Source organism: Heliangelus exortis, chromosome 8, assembly GCF_036169615.1.
Source record: "Heliangelus exortis chromosome 8, bHelExo1.hap1, whole genome shotgun sequence".
NCBI lineage: Eukaryota > Metazoa > Chordata > Aves > Apodiformes > Trochilidae > Heliangelus > Heliangelus exortis.
In genome coordinates, this window is record NC_092429.1 from 14959726 (window position 1) to 14983027 (window position 23302).

General features: G+C 38.4%; 1 protein-coding gene across 9 annotated transcripts in view; it reads right to left on the reverse strand.

Annotated features, from left to right (window-relative positions):
• COL24A1 (collagen type XXIV alpha 1 chain) overlaps positions 1–23302 on the reverse strand; it is a 128171-nt gene that overhangs the window by 40221 nt on the left and 64648 nt on the right. For all 9 annotated transcript variants that reach the window (XM_071750596.1, XM_071750602.1, XM_071750600.1 and 6 more), the window contains 10 exons: positions 20142–20195; positions 19117–19161; positions 13698–13751; positions 11782–11835; positions 10833–10886; positions 10039–10092; positions 3120–3173; positions 2738–2782; positions 2577–2621; positions 659–712 (listed from right to left, as the gene is read on the reverse strand). In XM_071750596.1, the coding sequence (XP_071606697.1) occupies positions 659–712; positions 2577–2621; positions 2738–2782; positions 3120–3173; positions 10039–10092; positions 10833–10886; positions 11782–11835; positions 13698–13751; positions 19117–19161; positions 20142–20195 (513 nt within the window). The remainder of the gene's footprint in view (positions 1–658; positions 713–2576; positions 2622–2737; positions 2783–3119; positions 3174–10038; positions 10093–10832; positions 10887–11781; positions 11836–13697; positions 13752–19116; positions 19162–20141; positions 20196–23302) is intronic.

Consider the following 23302-nt stretch of genomic DNA (forward strand, 5'->3'; position numbering starts at 1 on the left):
TATTCACTCTATAACCTGATTTATCCCAAGAGACAGTGATGCAATATTACTCATGTCATGGCTACACCTTGCAGCATTTTGCATATATTTGCTGCAGATTCTGCATAATTTTCTGTTACAATATTAACCACATAAAAGTGATCATGGCTTTGAAATAATAACAATCAGAAGAAATCCATTTCTCAGAGGAATGTCTGAGCTTTACTATAACAGTCTCTGTTTTACTGAAAATTGAACCTGCCAAATAGATGTGGCCCCTGAGTTCCTGAATAACTATCATAAAATTGCCTGAAAAAATACCACTAATAACTGCATTGGCACATTTACATAATCCATAATGTAGATGTCTACCTCAATGCAGCACAGAACCACATGAAACTGTGGTTCACATTCTGTCATGGTCTCTTATGTTGTGTACCCCTTACTACAGTGCTTCCCAGTCTGATGAATGAGTTTCTGTATGAAAAAGTTGTGCTGAGGGAGTAGACTCTAAGCAAGAGAGACAGATGCTGGCCCTGCAGTTTTGGAATAACTACATCACAATTCCTGCCTAACCACATCTGGCAACACTGAATCTGGGTAAAATGGAGCTTGAGTTACCAGAGAACTCAGTATAATATGTGGAAAAATTTTAAAGCCGGCATAAGGATCAACTTACTGGCTCTCCCATTGGTCCCCTGTCTCCTGTGGTTCCAGGAGGTCCAAGCAAACCCTGAAAGGTTAAAATAAAATTTAAAAAATCATTGGAAACAAGCTGTTTCATATTCTGTGAAAATTTCTGTATTTCCTTTCTTAATTCTACTTACTCAATAGCTTGCTCAGAAAAACCAAAGAAATTCATGCAGTCTTTTCTTCTGTTCTACATGCATTGCCACATCTCTGTCTGCAGTGGCAGGTGAAAGAGCCCTGAATAAAACCTTCCTCATCTTCTTTTACTAAGAGATGGATCTTAGCTGACTCACCATCCAACCAGTTTCTCATCATTCTCCTATGACTCGTGCTTCTTGTGTCTGCAAACTATACACAGTATTACAAACATCCTGCCCTACAAACTGTGCTTGAGGTGATCAGTACATTTCACAATTAACTCTTCTGACTGCTCAACCTGCCCCATAGCATATCTGCCTCATACTCTACTAAAAGCTGCAGCTGTAGGAGTAATAGGGCAGTACCTTGTACTTTGCAATAACTGTACTAATTCCCATCATTTCAAACAGATGAGGTTTTGTTTCATTCATTTCTGCATAAATAAATACACATAAAAGCCCTAGAGAATGAAGAATGAAAAAACCCAGCCCATCAAAGATTAGAGATAAAAAGCTCCAAAATCTGAGCAGAAGAAGCAAGAGAAAAACCAAAAAATCACCACCATTACTGCTTTGTTTCTGCTTTTCTGGTTCCTTCCTTATTGAAAATTCAATACAATTTGGACTGTCTGGTAACCATATTTGTAAAGAAACCCACTCAAACAGCATATGCCAAATTTCCATTGAAAGAAACACTAACAGGAGGGTTTTTCTTCTATATGGGATATACTTTTTACACATTTTTCTACATATACGCCAAAGCTGATAATACACATTTACACTATAATGCATCAAAGAATTATTTTTCTGTGTTAATAGAATCATAGAATCATAGAATCGGCTGGGTTGGAAGGGACCTCAGAGATCATCAAGTCCAACCCTTGATCCACTACCACTGCAGTTCCCAGCCCATGGCACTGAGTGCCACATCCAGGCTCTTTTTAAATATCTCCAGGGACAGAGAATCCACCACTTCCCAGGGCAGCTCATTCCAATGTCTGATCACCCTCTCAGTAAAGAAATTCTTTCTAATGTCCAACCTAAACCTCCCTCGGCACAACTTGAGACCGTGCCCTCTTGTCTTGCTGAGAGTTGCCTGGGAAAAGAGACCAACCCCCACCTGGCTCCAACCTCCTTTCAGGGAGTTACAGAGAGTGATGAGGTCTCCCCTGAGCCTCCTCTTCTCCAGGCTGAACAGCCCCAGCTCCCTCAGCCTCTCCTCATAGGATCTGTGCTCGAGTCCCTTCACCAGCCTGGTTGCCCTCCTTTGGACCTGCTCCAGGACCTCAATCTCCTTCCTGAACTGAGGGGCCCAGAACTGGACACAGGACTCGAGGTGTGGCCTCACCAGCGCTGAGTACAGGGGCAGAATCCCTTCCCTGGACCTGCTGGCCACGCTGTTCCTGAGCCAGGCCAGGATGCCATTGGCCTTCTTGGCCACCTGGGCAATGCCACAATGCCTTTCTCCCTTAAGACTACAATGAAACTAAAAGAAATAAAAGCAAATTCTAGGACCTCCTATAACTACAGTGGCCATTTCTTCTGCTGCAAATTTCTATCATGTTGCATTTCATGAAACCACTGGTCCTGTGATTGAACTAGACCATGATCACTTCTGCCCCTGATTCTTTGTACAAATAAACGCCAGCTCTACTGTCAGAGCTTTCCAGCTTCTCTAAAGTAGACAAATCTCCTATCTGAGTGTGAAATGAAGTATAAGATTTGGTGGATTTTTCGGGGGGTATAAGTACTGGAAACTTCCATACTCACAAGTGCACCCTGATCTCCTCTTTCTCCTGGATTTCCAGCTTTACCCTGGTCAAAAAGAAATCATGAAAGACAGTGCTGGCTTCAGATTATTTCCAAACATAGCTCAGAAATTAGCAGCAATTGTTTTGAGCCTTGTTACAAAAATCGGCTACAATACTTACAATGAGCCCAGGAACTCCTTTCTTTCCCAGATCACCACTTTCTCCCTGATAAACAACCAACAATGTGTGAATTCTACTTGTGTATTTGCTAGATTAACTGCATACAGTTCCTGACAGCTTAAATGCTGAGTAATTCTGCAGAAAGTACAAGATTTAGGGTTAGATGGGTTTATACCATAATAAGGATGTACTTGAAGGTGGCAGAAATTTGCAAATCTCCTCCTGGATTAAATGGATTTTTATGGCTTCTGACATGCCATTTTTTTCCTTTTTTTTGTTATGGGGTTTTTTTATTGTTGGTTTTTTTTTTTTTCCCTTTCTTTCTTATCTATTCTGGCCCTTCTCAATATTTTGTATAGTACTCAGCAACATAAGCACTTACCTTAATGCCTTGTGTTCCTGGTTCTCCTGGAGGACCATCTAGACCTCTTGGCCCCTAAATAATTAACAAGTGATTTTGAATTTTAATTATGCATTATTTTGAGTTACCAGAAGGGAGATGCAACATGAGATTTAGGAGAGGGGTAATTCTGTTTTTAGCATGAAAAAAGATTTTTATTGAATATCAAAGCTTAAAAGAATAAAATAATTTTATGGTTTGGTGGAATATGAATTTTAGGAGAAAGTTTGTTTGTTTTCTTTTTTAATAAACATGTAAACAGAACTTTGTCTGTTGGAGCCAGCCAGCTTGCAGGCTGATAGTTTTTGATCTCCTTTCCATCCACTTTGTACATATGCAGCAGGTCCATATTTAGAATAATATAGATGAGGACTGGTTATCTGGAGCTCTTGCTTTTAAGCGGATAATAAGTTGTATATGCAAAAACACAGCTTGCTAGTAAGACTCTAAAACAGGCAGATAAAGTTCTTCCATTGATAAACCAGTTTAAAGCAAGATTAAAAACAATTTATAACCTTGCACAGCAAAGCACTCTATTGTTAGACTTAAACGTCTCTTGTAAATTGACTTTTTAAAGCCAATAGATGAACAAAGATAATCTGTTATATTATTGTTTTACAGTATAGCAAATATGTATTACCAAAACATTCAGAAATTTATAAGACTGGATATGTAAAACCATTAGTTTGGAAGCAAATGAAAAATCCTTAGAATAGATCATGAGCAAAACAGAAAGGAATATTTTATCCATGCTGACTTAGAAGGCTATTCCCATAATACTAAACACCATGACTGCATGAATATAGAAAATAAAATTAAAATCAGTTAGTAGCAACCTAAGCCCATTCTCTTTCAAGAAAGAGCCAGATAATTCTCAAGACAGAGCCAGGCTTTTACAGCAGTATGTGGTGAGAGGGTGAGACACAACAGCATTCCTGGTGACATCGGAACCATCCTGGCATCAGAGAGAACAAGATGGAGGGAACATTCAGGATTCCTCCTGAAACAGAAATCCCTTAAGAAAAGAGCTTTCCTGAGAGCTGATATACAATAAAACTCCTGTCAGAGCCATATCCTACGAGCAGCTGATCTATCAACATTTCAGCACTGCTGCTTCTGGCCAGCACAAATGAAGACAGAAACAGTAAGAAAAGGAAAATGAGCAGCCAGGGAGAGCTGTGTGAACACTTTTGCTACCCTGATAGTTTGAGACATGGCTTTTATGAGATAAAACTTAGGGTAGCCTGAACATCTTTCTTATTTTGGTCTAAGTCAGGTTGAGTTAGTGAGTAGTAGGGCATGAATCATTATTGGCATAGATTGGATCCATGTAATTTCCTATCTATAACAGCTAGTACAGACTGAAATACACATATGGTTTGCCTGCTCTGTGGCAGCACTGAGGAGTAAGGCTGCCAGACAATTACTGTTACTTTTTTCTTTGGCATGGATTCAGGTTTGTTTCTAAAATGCAACATGTTATTTAAAACTCTAGGATAATAAACTGAGAAAAAGTTCATCTAGGAAAGCAGACTTTTTTGTCCTCCCATTCTGACTCCCAAATACAGAAGGAGTCAAGATAACAAGCAAACTATATAGTTACTTCTCTCTTTTGGTAGTTGACAGAGAAGAATATTAGCAAACTGTATCAGCTTTAGTCTCACTTCATTTGAGCAACTGAAAAAGACAAACACACTCAGCTAGTGATACATCAGAAAGCAGAGTGGCCATTTGTTTCACATATCCCTGAAGCACGCCTGTTTTTCTAGTTTTCATATTCATTGCTGTAAGTAGTATGAAAGATACCACATATTAAAACTGAATGCTTGATGTTCTGAAGCAACTGAGGTTCTTTGTGCCAGCACAGACACAACTGAAACAGAAATAGCTCTACTGGCTGCTACAGACAGAGGCTGCTGTTGCCTGACCCCAAATTTATGGCAGTAAATCACACTACATCACCTACCTGTCTTTTGAAAACTGAATTCAAAATTTGATGAGATGCATTCCAAGAAATGAAGATCAGAAAAATGATTGCTTTTAAGATGTCAAACACTAAACATCAGCCTGAAGAATAATAACTGCTAAGAATCTTAGCACCTCTTGAGAATTTTGCTTAGGTCTCACCCCCTAAATGAATCTGATGATGTAGGACCTCTTTCCTCTCAAATCAAAAGCTACACTTGTATTTGTTGGAGACTGGGGTATGAACTAAAAGCAGCACCAGTCCCTGACATTGTGGTTGTCTTCTCCATACATTAGCAAACAAGAACAACAAAAAAAAAAACAAAAACGTGCAACCATGGTTTGATGGCTGCCTTCACTGCTACCAACATCTTCCAGACTAACTTCTTTCTTTCTCCTGGTCATTGAGAGAAATTTTTTTTTTTAGATATATCTATATTTTCACCCTCCCACCTGTCATTCTGCCTTTCAAGTATCTATAATGGAGTGTTCTCCCTTTGTTTTCATTAAATTAACAGAAAATTATTAACAGAAGAACCTAATCTTCCACATGGCTCAAGCTGATATGCATCAAATCTCAAGCATGAGCTGAGGAAGCTGTGTTAGCACTGTGTTCAGTAGCATATCCCCAAAGTCCTCTGACACTGAGATCCACCACAGACTCTGGACAGCCTGGCTTCAGCTGTCTGGTAGTCCTGGGTGTACTGGAGACTGAGCAGCTGGATCCTCTCAGGCAGAAGTAGGCTGCTGGGTAGTCTTGGAAGTGAACCAGTTGCTGAAAGGTCCAAAATTTATGAGATGAAGGAATTCTCCTCTGTGACAGTGCAAAAGTAGGGGGTCAGTGCTTCTTAAGACTTTCTGCAGATCCCAGCTGTGAAGATTGGATATGTTCTTATTTTAGTATCCAAAGGAAAATTTTCATGTGCTTCTATTTAACTTCTGTATGCGACGGTGGTACACATTTTTCTGAGGCCTGCCACTCAGAGCTTGGGATTCTGACACCTCTTTCTGAATCCCTTGATGACAAACCCCAGGCTTCACAGCCCCTTGGATATTTTCCTTATGCGAGATTCTACTATGGGTCTGATATTTTGGTCCTGAGGACAGGCAAAATTCTCAGTGGCTTCAGTGAGAATTTGTGGAGCCTGAAGACCTGGACCTGCTCTGGGACCCCCTTCCATGAAGCATTCCCAGTCATGCTGGATGGAGACAAAGGCATAAACCACAGCTCCAAATTGGGACTTCCACAAAGCTTGAGATGTTTGGGTTTTATTTTGAGTGATCTTTAATTATAAGCAATGTACTGCATGGTGTGCTGCCAAAATCATAGAGACAGACTCCTAACAAAGATTCTTGTCTCAGTTGGCAGAAGACATGACACTCTTTAAATATAGACACTCCTTAAATACAACATATTTTCTACCTTCAACATATAATCTAAATTACAATACCGGCTTTTTGTGTTCCTTATTATTTACGTGAGAATTTACAACAGTTTTAAGTCCATCCCACTGGGTTCTACCTCAGTTGCACAATAAATTTATCAAATTACCAGAGGACACTCAGGTGTGTGTTTGCTACCAGGTGCACAGCGGTGTCCTGATGCTTTGTTGTTCCAAAGGGCTCTATGTGCCTTTCAGAGAAATTATTAGAGTACCTATGTGAATTCTTTCCCCCATAAAAGCAACCCACAGGTAGCAGATGCTACTGGGAGGGAGAAGAGCCTGCAAGGGAGGACTCATATTCATCTCAGTAGCTTGGCTCTGACTCCAGCTCTGGTGGTACTGGCAGACGAACTTGCCAGGAGGGAAGGATCAGAGAAGGAGCTGAGGAGAATGCTATGTCCAAAGTAATTAAAACCTACAATCTGCAGCAGCTCAGTACCAATGTCAGAGACAACTATTTACACCTAATTACTTTTGGGTGTCTTCTAACTCACCACATCCGATAGGCCACCAGTAACAGTGAAACCCCAGATAGGGCCCAAGAGCTTTTCATTTTCCATTTCAGGTGAAGCTCAAACATCTCAAGCTTTGTGGAAGTCCCAGTTTGGAGCTTCACCTGAAATGGACATGACTAAAATGCATGTACTCCTCCCCTGATGCCACTATCTTCTGTGTCCCAATTCAACGTAACACTTCAGCACGTATTTCACTTTTAGATATGCTCCTTCTAATATCACAGGTATAAGGCACCCTTTTGTTCACTGAATCAGACCACTGAAGAAAAAGAGATGCCATGATGCTACACTTCTTTTCAGCCTCACAATTGCTTTGCATTTCTGTTTTGATTCAAACTTTCAAATCTCCCTGTGGAGCAAAAAAGGCTGGGTTTCCCTCCACTTCTCTAAACCAAAGCAAAGATTCACACACCCATCAGAAGGCTGCCTTAGGTACTATCATAGGGCTCCCAGGAGCTCCTAGAGCCTCTCACCAGGGAACATCTGTATAAGCACCTTTTGAACATTTCAGGAGCTACTTCTCAGCCTTCTGATGCCTGGAGTCGGACACTCCTGCTCTACACCAGCTCTTGGTAGGCAGCTGTGTTTATCAGTGGGGGTGGATTCTCACCCTCTGCAGATAACTAAGGTTTCTCTTTGAATTTTATTAGATATGCTGCATAAACAAATATATCTGTGTTTCAGTTATACCTGACAAACAGACCTCAAAAGAAGCATTTTCCTGGGCACTGATAGATCACATAAGTGTGATATAGTCAGTTCAGAAAACAAGCAAGTGACCAGTAAGATGTGGGAAACATTTACTAATTCTGCATGTAAAATTATCAAAGTAATACTGAATATTTCTCAATGTATATGCTTTTGTGTTTGGTTTCTTGGGTTCTTTTGGGTTTTTTTGTTTTGTTTTTTTCAGATAATTCATTATATATTAATGTGTCTATTATTAAATTAACAAATTCCCCCAGAAATATTTTTTAATTAATATATCCTTTTAAATAGGCTTTTAAAATACACATTTACTGTAAGGGAAAATGAAAACTACTTTTCGAAGACCGTACAGATTCTCTCTGATGATGGTGGGTATATCCTTCTCCATAAGCTGCTGAGAAAATTCAGTGTCTCCTACCAATACATTGCTCAGACAAGCACAAGTTCTAAATGTAAATAGATGTATGCTGAGATCTGCATCTCCTATTTAAGGAAACTGAAGTCTGGGATAAATTATACCCTATATCGAAAACAAACAAACAAACAAAACCAAAAAACAACAAGGAACAAAAGAACCCCAGCAAACTAAACCCCAGAACACTTGCACTTGGCATTGCAAGCTGGCAGCCCCTCCAACACAGAGGGTAACCCAGAACCACTATTGTAGACTTTTAACAGCAATCATAAATTTCATATATTACATTTCACAAACTGCACCATGAACAGAGAGATAAATTAAAACAGATTTCATCCAAAAGAGGAGGAAACCATACTAAAGAAGGGAGACTCATTGGAAACATGTGAAGTTTCTCTTCAGAATTATCTTGTAGTATACTACGAAGTTGCCAAGCATTGTTCATTTTGGATATACAGAATATTTCAAATACAATGAAGATTCAAAATATTGTTTCAGATATATTATAGTAGTATCCAAATATATAATATATTAGCTATATTATTCCAAATACACTTAAAACATAACTCTTTACCAAAACTTTTAGTTTTGCAGAAGAATGTATTGTTCATAAATCTTATATTCCACAGTACATTCTGATCTAAAATCTTATTCATAATTAAATGTGTGCTTCTCAACTACTGATTTTTATCTGCAATAAAATCTTGAGATCTTACATCTTCCAAATTTTTACCATGTATTTTCTTAGGAAACTGCAATAACAATAAGGGAAGGTTATAACTGTGTTGTGCTGTATCAACAAAAGTTTGTGCCTCCTATGACAGCAATAAGCAAACAAATCTATCTCGCTGACAAGAACTTGGGAACATTATTGGGAATGAGTGGTAAGCACTGCATGATGGTAACACCACTGTGAAGACTCATTAGTCCACCAGTATCAGTTCTAGAAATCTCATGGGAGCCCTGGATATGCTCTCAAATGTCTAGCAGAGGCTGATGTTAGAAGGTTGCATCTTTGCTGCTATCCTTGACAAGCTCCATAAATCCCATGAGAATACACTTGCTCAGGCTGCAGCCAAACTCATCTTTCCTATGAACTGGAACCATCTCCTGCAGGTACCTTGAGCTCAGAATGCAGAAGTATGACCAAAAAAACCACCAGAGAGAAATTGCAAGTGACTTGTGGGGAACATGAAGGGAAGCATTTATGATACCCGTGTAGCCAACCTTCTTCAGGTAGCAAGCTATAATACTTATACTGATTCTATGCATAGTAACCAAATGCTCATACAAATCGATGTGGACAGTCTTACTTATTGTTTATGTAGGTTTGGATAAGTGGTTTGTATACAGCAAAAAAAAGTGGTTCCCATTTCCATGATAAAAATGCACAAAATGGAAATGCCAATCTAATCAGAAGCTTGAGCTTCTGGCATACACCATCTTGTGACTTAGCTTCTTCCTCTCTCAGAAGTGTTTGTGTGACTTTGATTATCTTCCAAAGACATAAGCAACAAGCAGATAAAGAAAGCAGTCATTGAAACAGTCCAATGGTAGTTATAAATGCCAACATCTGCATATTTATGTATCCAGAAAATAAGGTAATTTTGATTCTGGTCCTGCTTTGAGCTGAAATTAATGGCAAAACCCCATTTAACTATAAGGTGAGGAGAAATTAATATTAATATTTTTTCCTACATGGAACTACAAGTATCATCTGTCTGATTTTAGTACAAATGGCTTTAGTCTGCAGGACAGAGTTCAAAGGAGCCGTACATGGGTTACCCATCAGATTGATATTGATAACACACTACTCTCTGCTCTAAGTAACATGCAACAGCAATATTACTTACTCTTCTTCCCTTAGGTCCCTGTGGGCCTGGTGGTCCTCTTGTCCCTGAAGGTCCCTACATGTCAAATGAACATATTATTCATTGTCTTCTATGCAGAGATTTATGAAAATCACAAGGCTCATGCACAATGCAACTAAAGCAAATCAATCCCTTTCACTCATGGTTCAAATAAATTAATTGTGCTGGTACATTACCTAGAAAAACCCAAATGTAACTCTATGAGAACCCAAATGAGACTCTAGGTAACTTTATTCAGAATAAGATATGACTGATCAGTCAATCACAACATCCTAAAATTGCTAAGGGAAACCTGTATTTCAGCAACAGGATGTTAAAAACCCCTAAGAATTTGTAAAAAAAATTCTGTTTGTACTGAAGACCCATGCTAGCCAAATTAGAATGCAATTATACACAGCAAATCAGAACAATTTATTTTTGGTTGGCAATGAAACTAAACACTTAGTGACTATATTTAAATTATATTAGGTATCAGTGAATTAAGAAATAAAATTGCTGTGCAATTATAAACCACCTTTTAAAAATTCTATTTCCCTACTTGTCTCAACAGGGTGATTTTTTTAAATGGATGAGTAAATGATACAAGTTTTCCTTTCTCTTGTGGATCAATATGGTAAAGAGCAGGTGAACAGATTTTGTGTGCAGATGCACAAATTTTCACGACAGTTTTATAGACTGCAGTACAAATTAGAAACTATTTGTAGCTTCAACAGAGCAAAAAGACAAATTGAAAACAGTACATTTTATGTCAAATGAAAGTACCCCTCTATACCTACAGGTAAACCTTCTGGTCCCACTGGTCCAGGGCCTCCAGGAGGTCCTGGGTAGCCCTAAAATTAAAATACAGAAAAGACAGAAAAGTTCTATAAAATTGCTATTATAACAACAACAACAAATCCAGTTACTTATCTTAAAAATTGGAGGTAAGTTAATACACTGTTTAATCTTGCAAAATTTATTCCCAAAATTTTGTTTATAAAACAGATATTTGTTTGTATGTATCACAAATAATCATTAAAGCAACCTATAAAGTTTCCCCAAACAGAGGCACTAGCTGACAGGGGTTTACTAAAACAAAAGCTGCTGAGTTCTAAAATGAATTTCAAAATCCTCACATCTTGCTGTGACAGTGAGAAGAGAAAGGGAACATCCTCATGTGAGCAGATGGGGCCAAGATGCCTTCTCTGTACATTCTGGAGCCATCACAGTGTTTGCCAGCAAACACAGAACCAATTCCAGACCACTTTTCCTCAAGAACTTCAACATGAACATGATAAGGGACATATATGCTGTGTATTTATTTAGGACAAGTGGTGTTGTCAGAAGTCTACACCTCCTACCAGAGTGGCACCCAGGAGCTGTCTGGTACTGCTGGGCAGGAGAATTAGAGATGATTCTGGTTATCAGTCTATTAGAATCATCTGTGCTAAGCCAGACTGCATGGGAGATAATTTAATTAATTGTGTTTAATTTTTAATTTAAGTCTGCTTAGAGCCACTTATTAAAAATGTTGCTCTGCTGTTTCATTCAGCAGATCACTGCAATGTCACTTCCACTGAGGTGTTAACGCTGCTAAATGAAACTTGCTACAAACAACACATCATAAACCCTTCTCTTTTCCCTGAAGCTTGCAGAGTTGAAAGAGTGAAAGTTTATGACTATTTTGGAAAGTAAAGTCTCTTTGTAAGTTATCAAATTACAGATTCCATGTTATTTGTGACTTACCATGACACCTTTATCTCCAGGAGGACCTACCGGTCCTGGACTGCCTCGGTCTCCCTTTAATAAAAGATTAAAAAGAAAATAGTGAGTACTCTTCCCCTTTCTTGTTCCATGTCCATCGAACCATGCATATCTGGCCAACAAGGCTGACCTGTAATAACAGTACCACACCAAGAGGGTTTCCATGAGGACTGTAGCCTACGGTGTATCAGAGACTTGGTTGCTATAGGGAACCACTTCTGTGCAGTGCATAGCACCATTGGTTCAGGGACTGCCCTTCAGAAACAGTGGAGGGGCACTTTTTGCTTTTGTTGAATTTCTGCACTCCTTCTTCCTAAAAGCCCACTTGTATTTGGGAAAGATAAAAAGATGAATTTTCCTGTCTTTCCCTAGAAGACTGAAGAATACCTTTGGTACATCAGTCTTTACAAACCTCATCTAAGCAGATTCCATTTTCTTTCTGTTGGGTCCATCACATTTATAGATATGTACTTCTTTAAATCCATAAAATTCACCACAACAAGCAAACCAAAAAGAAAATTTTGTTCTCCTTCATTCCTTCAATATACGTTAGGAAAGCACAGATCTAAAAGCAAGACCAACCCTTCAGCAACTGCAGAAGCATCTAGACTAGGGGAAACAGAAAGGGTCTTTTTCTTATTTTACACACTTTCTCACCTTTTATTCATTTAACACTCAGCCCAAAGAGGCTTGACTGTAGATTATCCTCAAGCAAATATTACTCTTTTAGAGTAGACTGTAACATGACAGTGATATATTTTATGTTGCGTACTGTTAAAGACACACATCTTTAAAATAATTATGCTGGAAGTATGGTTGTAATTTAAATTTATGCAGCATATTTATATTTTTCTGTTTAATCCACAGAAGAAGAAGATTATAAACTCCAAAGAAACAGCATAACAATGACAACAACAATTGCATCATGAAGCAGCTTGCTTACTTTTGCCACTAGTCTTTCACTGCCTTTTTCCTCATAGCTAAAATAATAGCAGGATCCCAAAGTAATCTTTGTTGGGCCGAGTGTAACTATAAATAACAAGAACCCTTTGAAGCTGCATTTTAAGATGATATGATAACAATCATGAGACTTCTCTAAATTGTAGCTTTAACTTGCACTTCTTTCCACTGATGTATTTCCTTTTGTAGATTATATAAATTATCATCAGATTTTCATGGAAGTTCTAATACATTATTAATACTTTCTCCAAAAAACATCTAAATAGCAACCACTAATCAAGATGAAATAATTCAGCCCTGCAGGGAAAAAAATATAAATGTTGCCGGATCATTCTGATAATTATGTTATTATTATAATTGAAGCTGACGTGCAGTCCAGTAATAGTTTCCTGTTTTTCAGTTTTAAAATACTTCACATAAATAAGACCATGTCAAATATGCTTAGGCTATTTATTCTGTTCTGGTCATGCTAAGCCTGCCAAATTTTGCTTTGGTAAACACAACTGTTACTGCACAGCAGACAAAACTAAAAATGTTATCTTCTTTACTTAATGCATACAGCCAAATTTTACTGTTCTGCTTCTTTCTCTTCATTATACAGCAATGCATAACCTGTGAATACTCTATAAAACAAGTATAATTTATGCCAGTTTTTGTGAATCAGTAACAGTAGTAGATAGTAATAGAAGTATCATAATATGAACAAGATACCAAAGCTATCAGCTCTAAGTTCATTGCCAAGTAAAATCAGAGATACCAGATGCATACCACAAATAATGGTATTCAGGCTATCATTTATTATATCCCTGTGCTTTGAAATAGCTACACAAGTATTAGCTTTGTCAGTGGTCAGCAAACAATCTCTCATTAGTATTTTATGAGTCCAATAGATTTCAAAGTTGAATTTTGCTGCTGAGTAATTAGATATGTTGTTATACCTTTTCACCAAGGCTTCCAGTTGGCCCAGTTTCTCCAGGTGTGCCAGCTGATCCCTGTACAAAAGGTAAGCAGACTTATTGTACAATATCCACACTGGTTTCTGGTTGGCAGCTCCCCAGCAACCCAGCAGCAGAGCACAGCTCATTTCCTCAACCTGGAGAGCCACTGGAATATCTGTGTAAGGACTCCTGTGGGCAAGTGGGGACTGCACAAGCTGGCCTGGTGTGCATTCCAGGCAGGAGGATCACTTCATTTAGACACATCAATAGTAAATGGCTCCTGCTTGAGAAGAAATTAAATTAATTTAATCATCATGTTGTGCTACCACCTAAGGTCTCCACTGAGTGCAGTCTTGCAGTGTTAGAAGCTTTGCAAACTTAAGGCGATGATTGCTCTGCCAGCACTTTAGTCTGACCACAAATTTCATGGGGAATAAATCCAGTGGACCAAAGTAAAAGCCAATCAAAACAAAAATTATATTGGATAACCTGTTGTCAGAATTTTCTCTTTAAGGGTTGTCGTCCCAAATGCCCCTGAAGTGAGGGAATCAGAGCATTCCTGTCCTTTTGAAAATTAAGTAACTTTCCTGAGGCTCTCCCACAAATTTCCACTGGATAGAACAAGTACTACCATGTGAAACAGAAAACATGAGAGTAAGTACTTTTAGAAAGCTCATTCCTAAGTGCTTGTAATAATCCTTTTATTATAAAACAAAAAGAAAAAAATATATAGTGCAAGGCCCCAACTGAGAGAAGCATGAAATGGTGGGCTTCAAGGAAAAGCAACAGGTGCCCAGAGTACATCATACGACTGCACATAAAGTGTCAAAGATCCTAGGAGTCACATAATACACAACTGTACCATCTATAACACTTGAAAAAAAAAATTCACTCTAAAAAATGGTAATAAAATAGAAACTCACACTTTGGCAGTACTATCTTTACCCATGTAGAAATGTACTAACCTAAGTAGCACTACACAGGCACTTAGATGAGTTTTTAAACAGTATTACTTCTGAGCTCACTAGACAGCTCACACGCCTTTCAAGAGCATAGTAGTAGCATAAAGACAACATTCTAGCCTGACATCTGTCTCCAAAAAAACCCTCAACCTTTTTTTCACTTTTACTTGTAAAAGTACAATAGAGTTCAACTTGAAATACTTTGACATAAGAGGTTCAACTTAACTAAGGCTTTATGGCAGCTTCTTACTTTCTTGGACCACTAGCTCCTTGAGAAATCTTGCAGTTTAAATACATCACAATGAGCTATTGACACAACTGTCTGAGGCTGACTGTACTGACACAAGCTACTTTCTGGAAGGGACTAATGAGATGAACAGGATCTTTGGCTGCTGGACTGATGTATGTGTGAGAACTTGTGTATTGCATGTCAGAACTGAGCTGCATCTTGGCAGCAGCCAAAGATTCATCTTGGTGATACTGGCACTTAGGTGAAGCTCATACGTCACTGGCAGGAACAAGAGACTTTAGGGATGATCTCAGAGTGAGAGCTACCACTGCTACCAGTCATGACCAACAATGGCCTCAGCACCAGGCAGAAATCTGTGAGAAAAAGAATTACCCTGTAATCTTGCTCATCCAGATAAGGGGTGTGGAGGTACTGTTTCAAAAAAACAGACTTTGATTCTCTTGTTCTAGAAAGGACAGAAGATAATCAGAGCCAAGATGTAGCTCAGACCTGTTTTCCTTCCAGAGAGGTCAACACCTGATCTCCTGGCCAGCACCACACTGGTTACAGGTCTGAAGATGCTGATTAGACAGATGGGTACCTGTGCCCTGCACCAGGAGTGAAGCATTCACTATGCAGTCCCTAATCAAGTTCCCTTTTCAATTCCAAAGTACTGTCTTACTAAGTTGCTCTGTTCTGAAAGAGAAGGAATGAGTAGGAAACAGGTTGTGGATGTGCTTGTATCACCCAGCACAGTAGACTTAGCATGCAACATGTTCCAGTGGGAGGACAAAAGTTGTCTCTTAAGTAGCAAGTTTCCTAGACACTGACTGTTCCTCAGAAGTAAAGTAAGTTTACAGTAAAAATGCTAAAAGAATAACCTGGGTTTTGTCGATGTAAAAGAAGGAAAAAAGCCTCTGCATGAGTCCAAGCAGCTATGTATGGAAGCAGAAAAATGGTCAAGATGACAAGAATCAATCAGTGAAATGGCAAAAGCAATAGGGACTTCAATAGGAATGAAAGGAAAAATAGCTCATGGCAGGTTAGTTCAATCCTCTTCCACTCCTCTATCCATAAAAGAGGACAGTCTGAAACAGAGATAAAGGTAGGGCAGGTACATGCAGAGGCAAAATAAGAAAAAAAAAAAAAAAAAAAAAAAAGATTAGGAATATATTTTTGCTCCTTAAAGCCATAAGAATCATACAGTAAAGAGAAAGTGCAATCAGAGAGCCAAATACTTTGACCTATCAGTACACTGGTCAAAGTGCTATTTTCCCAGTGGACATGTGGTCATGTGGCTACTTGAACCCCAGATATGCATTAGTTTTTTATAGAAACCAGCCAGCTGGCGTTTCAACACTCTACTTCTAACCTAGGAGGATGAACAGAGTTGAAAGCAAATTTGTCTTCCAGGTGCACCTGTTGCACCTGTTTTTTAATCAAAAAAATCTAGGGGCCACGGGCTGAATTACTGCAATGAAGCTAGGAAGGAGAAATTGGAATTAGCTTACACTTAGTTATTCAGTATGACCCAATCTAGTAAATACTAACATTACGAAAGAGTAACACTATCCTGACATGTAACTGTTTTAATTTCACATGAGTTCAATTTTGTGCCTTAAAAGCTGAGCAATGAATCATTTTCTTAATTCACTGCTGAGATTTTAGCATAGAGAGGTCATTTGTATGAGATGCCTGAAACTGATTTCAAATATCTGCTATCCATCACTGCATAGAACCTGATTTGAGCATACAAAATCTAGTTGCACACATCAGCAAAGGGAAATTTTCCTCTCAAATGTAAGGGCAATTTTCTCAGTAGCTGAAGTGGTTGTTTCCTTTGTTATGACTTCCAAGAGATTTTCTCTCATCAGCAGTGTAAATTTGTTCTGCCTGCTGGCCCTTCCTTCTCATTATATTAACCAATCTCTCTTCAATTGGACCTGAGGGTTCTGCAGTTAACAGCATCTTGCAGCAAGGGAGAGCTGCTGGGTCCTTTCACAGCTTTTGGCTCTGCTTAGCTAAACAGAATCCATCCCCCTTCCTCACTAAACAGGGCATATGCTGTAGCCAGAGAAACAGTTGTTGTAGTAATTGGTTAAGGGACAGCATCTGAATTTTGATATTAAGCACATTCCTGATCTATCAATATGTGTGTCATTTTTAAGTTTTTGAGCACAGTGAACACTTTATACATTTAGTTTACTCAGTTTTCACACTGGGCAATACAGAAATACTTTGGCAGAAATGTGCTCTTAAGAGTCAGCAGTTTCATGTGACCTAAGAAATGTTGGACAATCTGGCTCCTAGCCTATTGATATAGTGATATTTCAGCACTCACCCCACATTACTAGATGGAATAACCAAGCATTCTGGCCCAATCTCCTGGTGCTGAAACTTCCCTGCTTGTGCACCTGTCACCTGCATTTTTCCAAGCAGATATTAAGCAGTACTTGACCTGGAAAAGGTGCTGCAGAAAAGCAGTAGCAATTTTGGAACCTTAGGCATCAGTGACAGATGTATTAGACAAAGACATAGAATGGATAATACCATTAAAAGTAATAAATTTAAGAGAAACATAAGAAAAATATTGGGGTAACCCCTTGGTATCAACAGAAGGCACACACATGCACTTCATGTTATAATTTGCCACAAACTCAACATTTACAGGATTAATAAGCAAAGATGCTTATTTTGACAGCTTACTCAGGAAATGCAATAGTTTTCTTTTGGAAAACTGGAACAGTGTGTTGGACTCCCTAATTATAAAACCCCCCGAAATTGTGTATTTTGACCATGGGCTTAAAAGTGTGCATCATATTCTGTAACTCAAAAAGCTCAGTCAATAAAGATGATGAATAAGCAAAAAAAGCCAAGAGAGAAGATAAAAAGGGGTGAAGGGTGAGGAGAGGAGCAGAGTGGTGCAGAAGGAAGAAACCTTCTTCTTTCCAGTAATTTGTAAAGTAAGCACACATTGTTTAGTCCTATTTGTATAAAATCTCTTTATACTTGCTGTGATCAAGCATCTGTTAACACCAACTTTACAATGCATCAATAAGGACAGATGCCCTACTCCATACCTCCTGTTCTGGGATCCATCTCAAAAATCTGTCACAGCAGCCAGTAGCATTTGTACTTTGCTCTTGTACTTTGTCATTTGTTTTTAAAACTTTTTTTGTGTGTATGGGGCATTTTTGATTCCAGAGATGTCCTGGAGCCACCATGTTTGCCACCAGAGCCATTATTGAATATGAGGAAGTGGATTTATCTGTGAAGCAAGAAGTTTGTATTTAAGCAGTGAGAACTTCAAGGCAGTGTGTTTAAAGTGATAACTATCAAGTAAAGCAAAACAAAACCCTGCAGTGGAAGAACTGCAAAAGATAAGTATTTTCAAAAAGGATTGGAGGCTGTGGATCACAAACAGAACACCACCACATTACTGCAAAAATGGGTGAGTGTATGCAAGAATATGGCTTGTAGGAAGCAATATTTTCCTTTCAGCATTCTGAACAGTTCAGGCAGTATATTGGAGAGTAAGAATGTGACTGAAATTATCCATAAAACATGAAAGGCTAATTGGGGAGTATTCAGCCTGAAAAGAAAGAATGAAGGAGGCACACGATAACAACCATCGTTTGTAAAATGCTGTTTCCAGCAGAAGGGAGTCAGGTTACACAACTTGAAAAGCTTTTTGAAAATAAAGATAGAGAAGCCCTGGCCTGACTGTGGGTGATGAAGCCTTCATTCTTGGAGGTTTTTAATAACTGGTTAGCCAAGTATTTTTCAGGAGTGGTATAAAAATAACCGGAGCCTGCCTAGACAGTAAAGAATGGACTACATGTCACCTCAAGGTCACCTTGAGCTCTGTGATTTTACGGAGAATAGACAGAATAAGCTTGCACAATAAATCTTAGGCCAAATGTACCCTCTTCACACAATTTAAATGAAAAATGATCACTTGTGTACTTTTTCAAACATTCTTTGTAAGATCCCTCCTACTATCTGTAATGTTTACTCAACCTACTAGGAAGAGCAAAATTAACTCTGGAAAATACTTAAAATGGGAAATTTCTTTAAATACAATGATTCCAAAAGACCACAGATGTAGAGCCAACATACTACAGCTCCAAAGAAAGGCAAATGAAATCAGAAAGTTACTGCAAAAAATTATACACACACTCTCAAACACCGAATTAAAAATAAAACCAGAAAGAGTACTGAATCTTACTGCTTCACCAGTTTTTCCAAGGTTTCCTTGATCTCCTTGTTCTCCCTGTAAAATATAGAAGACAGATGATGTAGTTCATTAGAAAAATAATTTCTTTCATATGCGTATATTAAGGTCCTCCATTTTCTTAGGAGCCTTTCTATTTTCTAAATTACATTCGCAAATTAAAACTTTAAAAGGCAAAATTAAGCAACCAGCAAAAATTTAATTTTTTCAGTGGCTAATTTTGAATTTGTAAAAATATGTTCTAAGGTCTCTAGGATAAAAGGAAAGCTACATATATTAAAGGCACTCTAAAAACTTTGTCGGCAAATACTATAAATGAATTATTTAGTTTTTATTTAGATCTTCCTTTAAGGAAATTAACATTATTATTTCACAACTCCTTCTAAAATAAATGTTACCTGTGCACATTGTTGATAACTTTAGTTTTGTTCTGAAATATTAGGAAAACTGAATTTGAATGATAATTGAAGAAAATTCTCCCCCTCACCCCAAAAGCTTGGAACTGGAATTAAGGATCATATTAATTAATGATGCTTTCCATGATAATTCTGTAAGTCATGTTACTTAACTCCAGAACACTTTACTACGTATTTTGCAAGTGGAAGCTGGGTGTATATACACTATTAATTATCTGGTTATGACAATCATCTCAGTGCTCCCATGGACAGAGACTGGGATACTTTTTACTTAGACCCCAACTGAGCACTAAGCATTTCCACTGCCATAAGATCCTCTTTCAAACTGCAGCCCTTCTCATCATCATGCAGCCCTCAGACCCAGCCACCCCACACCAGCAGGAAGATGGATTCCATTTTAGTAGCTGCTGCCTTTGCTCACACATCCCTGTCCATTAGAGCTTCATAATTTCCTTCTTTTGTAAAAGTGGAATCTTGTAAGATAGCTGAGTCACCAATTTAATATACATTTATTCTGTATGGAAGCAACATCCTTTCACTGGCATGCTGTACACAGCTCACACTCCAAACTCATGCTATTTCATACATAGAGCCATCACTTACCTTTAAACCTTCTGGTCCAGGATCACCTACATAGCCTTTCTGTCCTGGTTTTCCCTAAACAATTATTAGAACAAAGTATTGTAAGTATTTTACTTTTTAAAGAATTTCATCCCAATTTCTGTATTTACTGAAATGTGTACACTGTGCATATTAATACTTAATACCAACATTTGAAGTAAATGTATTTATCAGTTACATCTGAAAAATACATTGAGGAAATACTGAGGAGTAAACACTAAGGAAAACCATAGTCCAAGAATCAAGCACGTTTTAGTTTCTCTTAAAAAAACCTACTAAGTAGTCAAAGAAGAGGCAAGATAATGTAGTCTCCTGGAGAATTTCAGCAGAACAGGGACTTACACTATGAGAATTTAAATATTAGCATTCAGGGAGTGGTGCCTGGAACTATCCTCCTCAGCAAGAGAAAAACAGCTCAAACATCATCTCTTTGTTCACTGAACTGATTATTCTCATCCTTCTCATCAGGAATGCAGGGAGAAAAGAAGTGAAGGAACCTTCTGAGATCCGGATAATGCAAAAGTCATGTCTGTTTAACTACCTGGATACAAAGAACTTTAAGGTCTTTCTAGAGAGCAAGAATACAACATAAAAACATTTAAAACAAAATTAAGTGAAAGAAAATTGGTGGCCACTCTTAACTACCTTGACAATTTTAGTTCTCTCAGAACTGGAGTTACAAGTGGTAAATGTTTCTTGGCTGTAGTATCCCAACTATGTACCAGTGGCAAAGGACACACAGCATGTGCAAGTCAGTACAAAAAAGGAACAAGTGGGTTTAACTGGGGGTAAAGCAATTTGGAACGTACAGATTTGGATTGAAACCAAAATGCAACAGAACTGCATATTACACGTGGATGAAAAGCCACTGACAGAAGGTTCAGGTAGGGATGGCTGGTTTTCTTCTTGCAGATTTGCAAGAAAATTACTCCCAGAGGGCAGGGTAATCCCAAAGGGAAGGTCTGTTTCCTAAAACATGAGCTGAAAGTTCTGCCCTTCCCTTTCAGGAAGCAACAAATAACTGTGCTCCCTTTCACCTTGCTGTGGGGTGATACGGAGATGTATATTTTAATATATCTCTCACTACTGCTCTATTCCCATCCCTGTGCAAGTTCCTCACGTGCTGTCAGCCCACAGGAAGACACCTTCAGAAAATACTGCACTGGGGCAGCTTTGGGAGAACTTTCCTCTGCCTTCAGCAGGAACAGCTGCTCACCTCATGCTATATAAATACCACACATATCTCAGAAAGGAAACAACTCACAACAGTTCCTTTTTACTTTCTTAAGACAATCTCCCACCTTTTAAAGGCATTTTCTGTTCCACAAATGAAGATTTTTTTAAAAAAAAACTAAAAATGCATCAGTGCTTGCATTGACTGAGCTGAGCTACACTGACAGTTACAGTGTGAGTATTTTGATAGCCTTTCAGAGAGACAGTCAGTTGGGAGGAAACTGAATAAACACAGACACTTCTTTAATACATCTACTGTATTTTCACAGAACAAACCCACAAATACTAAAAATATTTTTTTATCTAGAATGATTAATTTAAGAAAATTAAAGTATTTGACATTGCAATAGAATGGGTAGGAAGGTTTGGAAAGGAATGAATGAAACAAAATTGTGTGATCAGATTTGGCTCAGAAACCTCTTCCTAAATTCAAACATGCTGAGCTCTGTGAAACCTGAGATATATTCTGAGTAAGTGGGGAAGCATCCTTTGTATTGGCTCCAGTTGTTTTAGACACACATGAATTCTTTTCCAAACAGGGACATTACAACCAGAGTGAAGGTTCATATGCTCCTTCTGTTCCAGTAAAGGAAGATCTATTTTGCTGGCAGCATTGGTCAAGTGGACCCCAGGTTTTTTTTTGTCTCTTTCATGCTTTTTAAAGAAAATATTAGAAACACAGGTGTGGGAGGGGAGAAACAAAATAAGGTGAAAATTTATGTCTGGGTGTGTAACATACGCCTAAACCTCTCCTGGGGGCTGAACACTTTGATCAAAAAACTACACAGTAAAAGAGAGGAGACATTTCAAAAGCACTAGAAACCTGCACCATTTCTGCCCAAGAGTAAACAGAACAATTTCATAAGAATAATTAAAGGTTTACCATTAATCACCTGCAAGCATGCTTTATAGCTAGGTTAAATAAACCCTAAGAAATTCATGATAACAGTAGCTGAAAAGTGGACTAACCTACTAACCATGCCTCCAAATAAGGTCTGCAGGAAAGAAAGCAAGGTCATAGCAAAAAAGACACAGGCAAGACTTTCGGATAGAACATGAATACCCTAGAAAAAAAAAACCTGTAAACCAGGCAAAAGACTGAAGCAGATTGCTAAGAATGAAGAATTCTCACCCCTAGAGGCTGCAAAAAAAAAAAAAAAAAAAAAAGCTAAAAACACCTGTGGGCTGAAGGCACAGCTGATGGTACCTCAGGACTATGCATGGCCAGACCACTCCTTCAGATCTCAGAGACCTCTCCTGCCCCCATGGGAATTTAATTGGTAGAGTGACACAGTTTTGATAGCATTTACTTTCAGATGTAGCATTTACTTTTCTGAACTCCTTTCATGGAAAATGGAAACAAAGCCTATGTAAATCAAATTAATGTGAAAGCAAGCAAGCAAGCAAGCATAATTATAAAAGACAGATTTATTCAGCAGCTTTACTGACTCAGTTCTACTAATCTATATCAGATTTACCAACTGCATGACTGGGACTCTCTCTCCAGTCACACAGTCTACATCACAAGCAGGAGTGAAGCAGCAAGGACAAGCAGAGATGGGAGCAGAGTTCAGAGCAGCACTGCTAACAAGTTGTTCTGGAGCTGTCAAACAGAGGAAAAATGGGCAAAATTCCCCTTTCCCCTACGTTTAATTTCAGGAGAGGGTGTTAGCCAGGAAGCTACTAAAAATATGTCTGGAGACAGCAACCCTGGGGCCCACCTCAGATGCACACTTTTTTCCTCTCAATAGCTTGTGAAAAAAGAAATCAGGGAGCCATAAGACATGCCAATAGCGTGCACACTTCCCACTGAGAGAAATCAAAACTGAAATAATTTAGGTCAAACTGACCCAAAATGAATTAAAAGTATTTCAGTTTGCTAGGTTACACAGAAATTTTTCCTCTTGGGT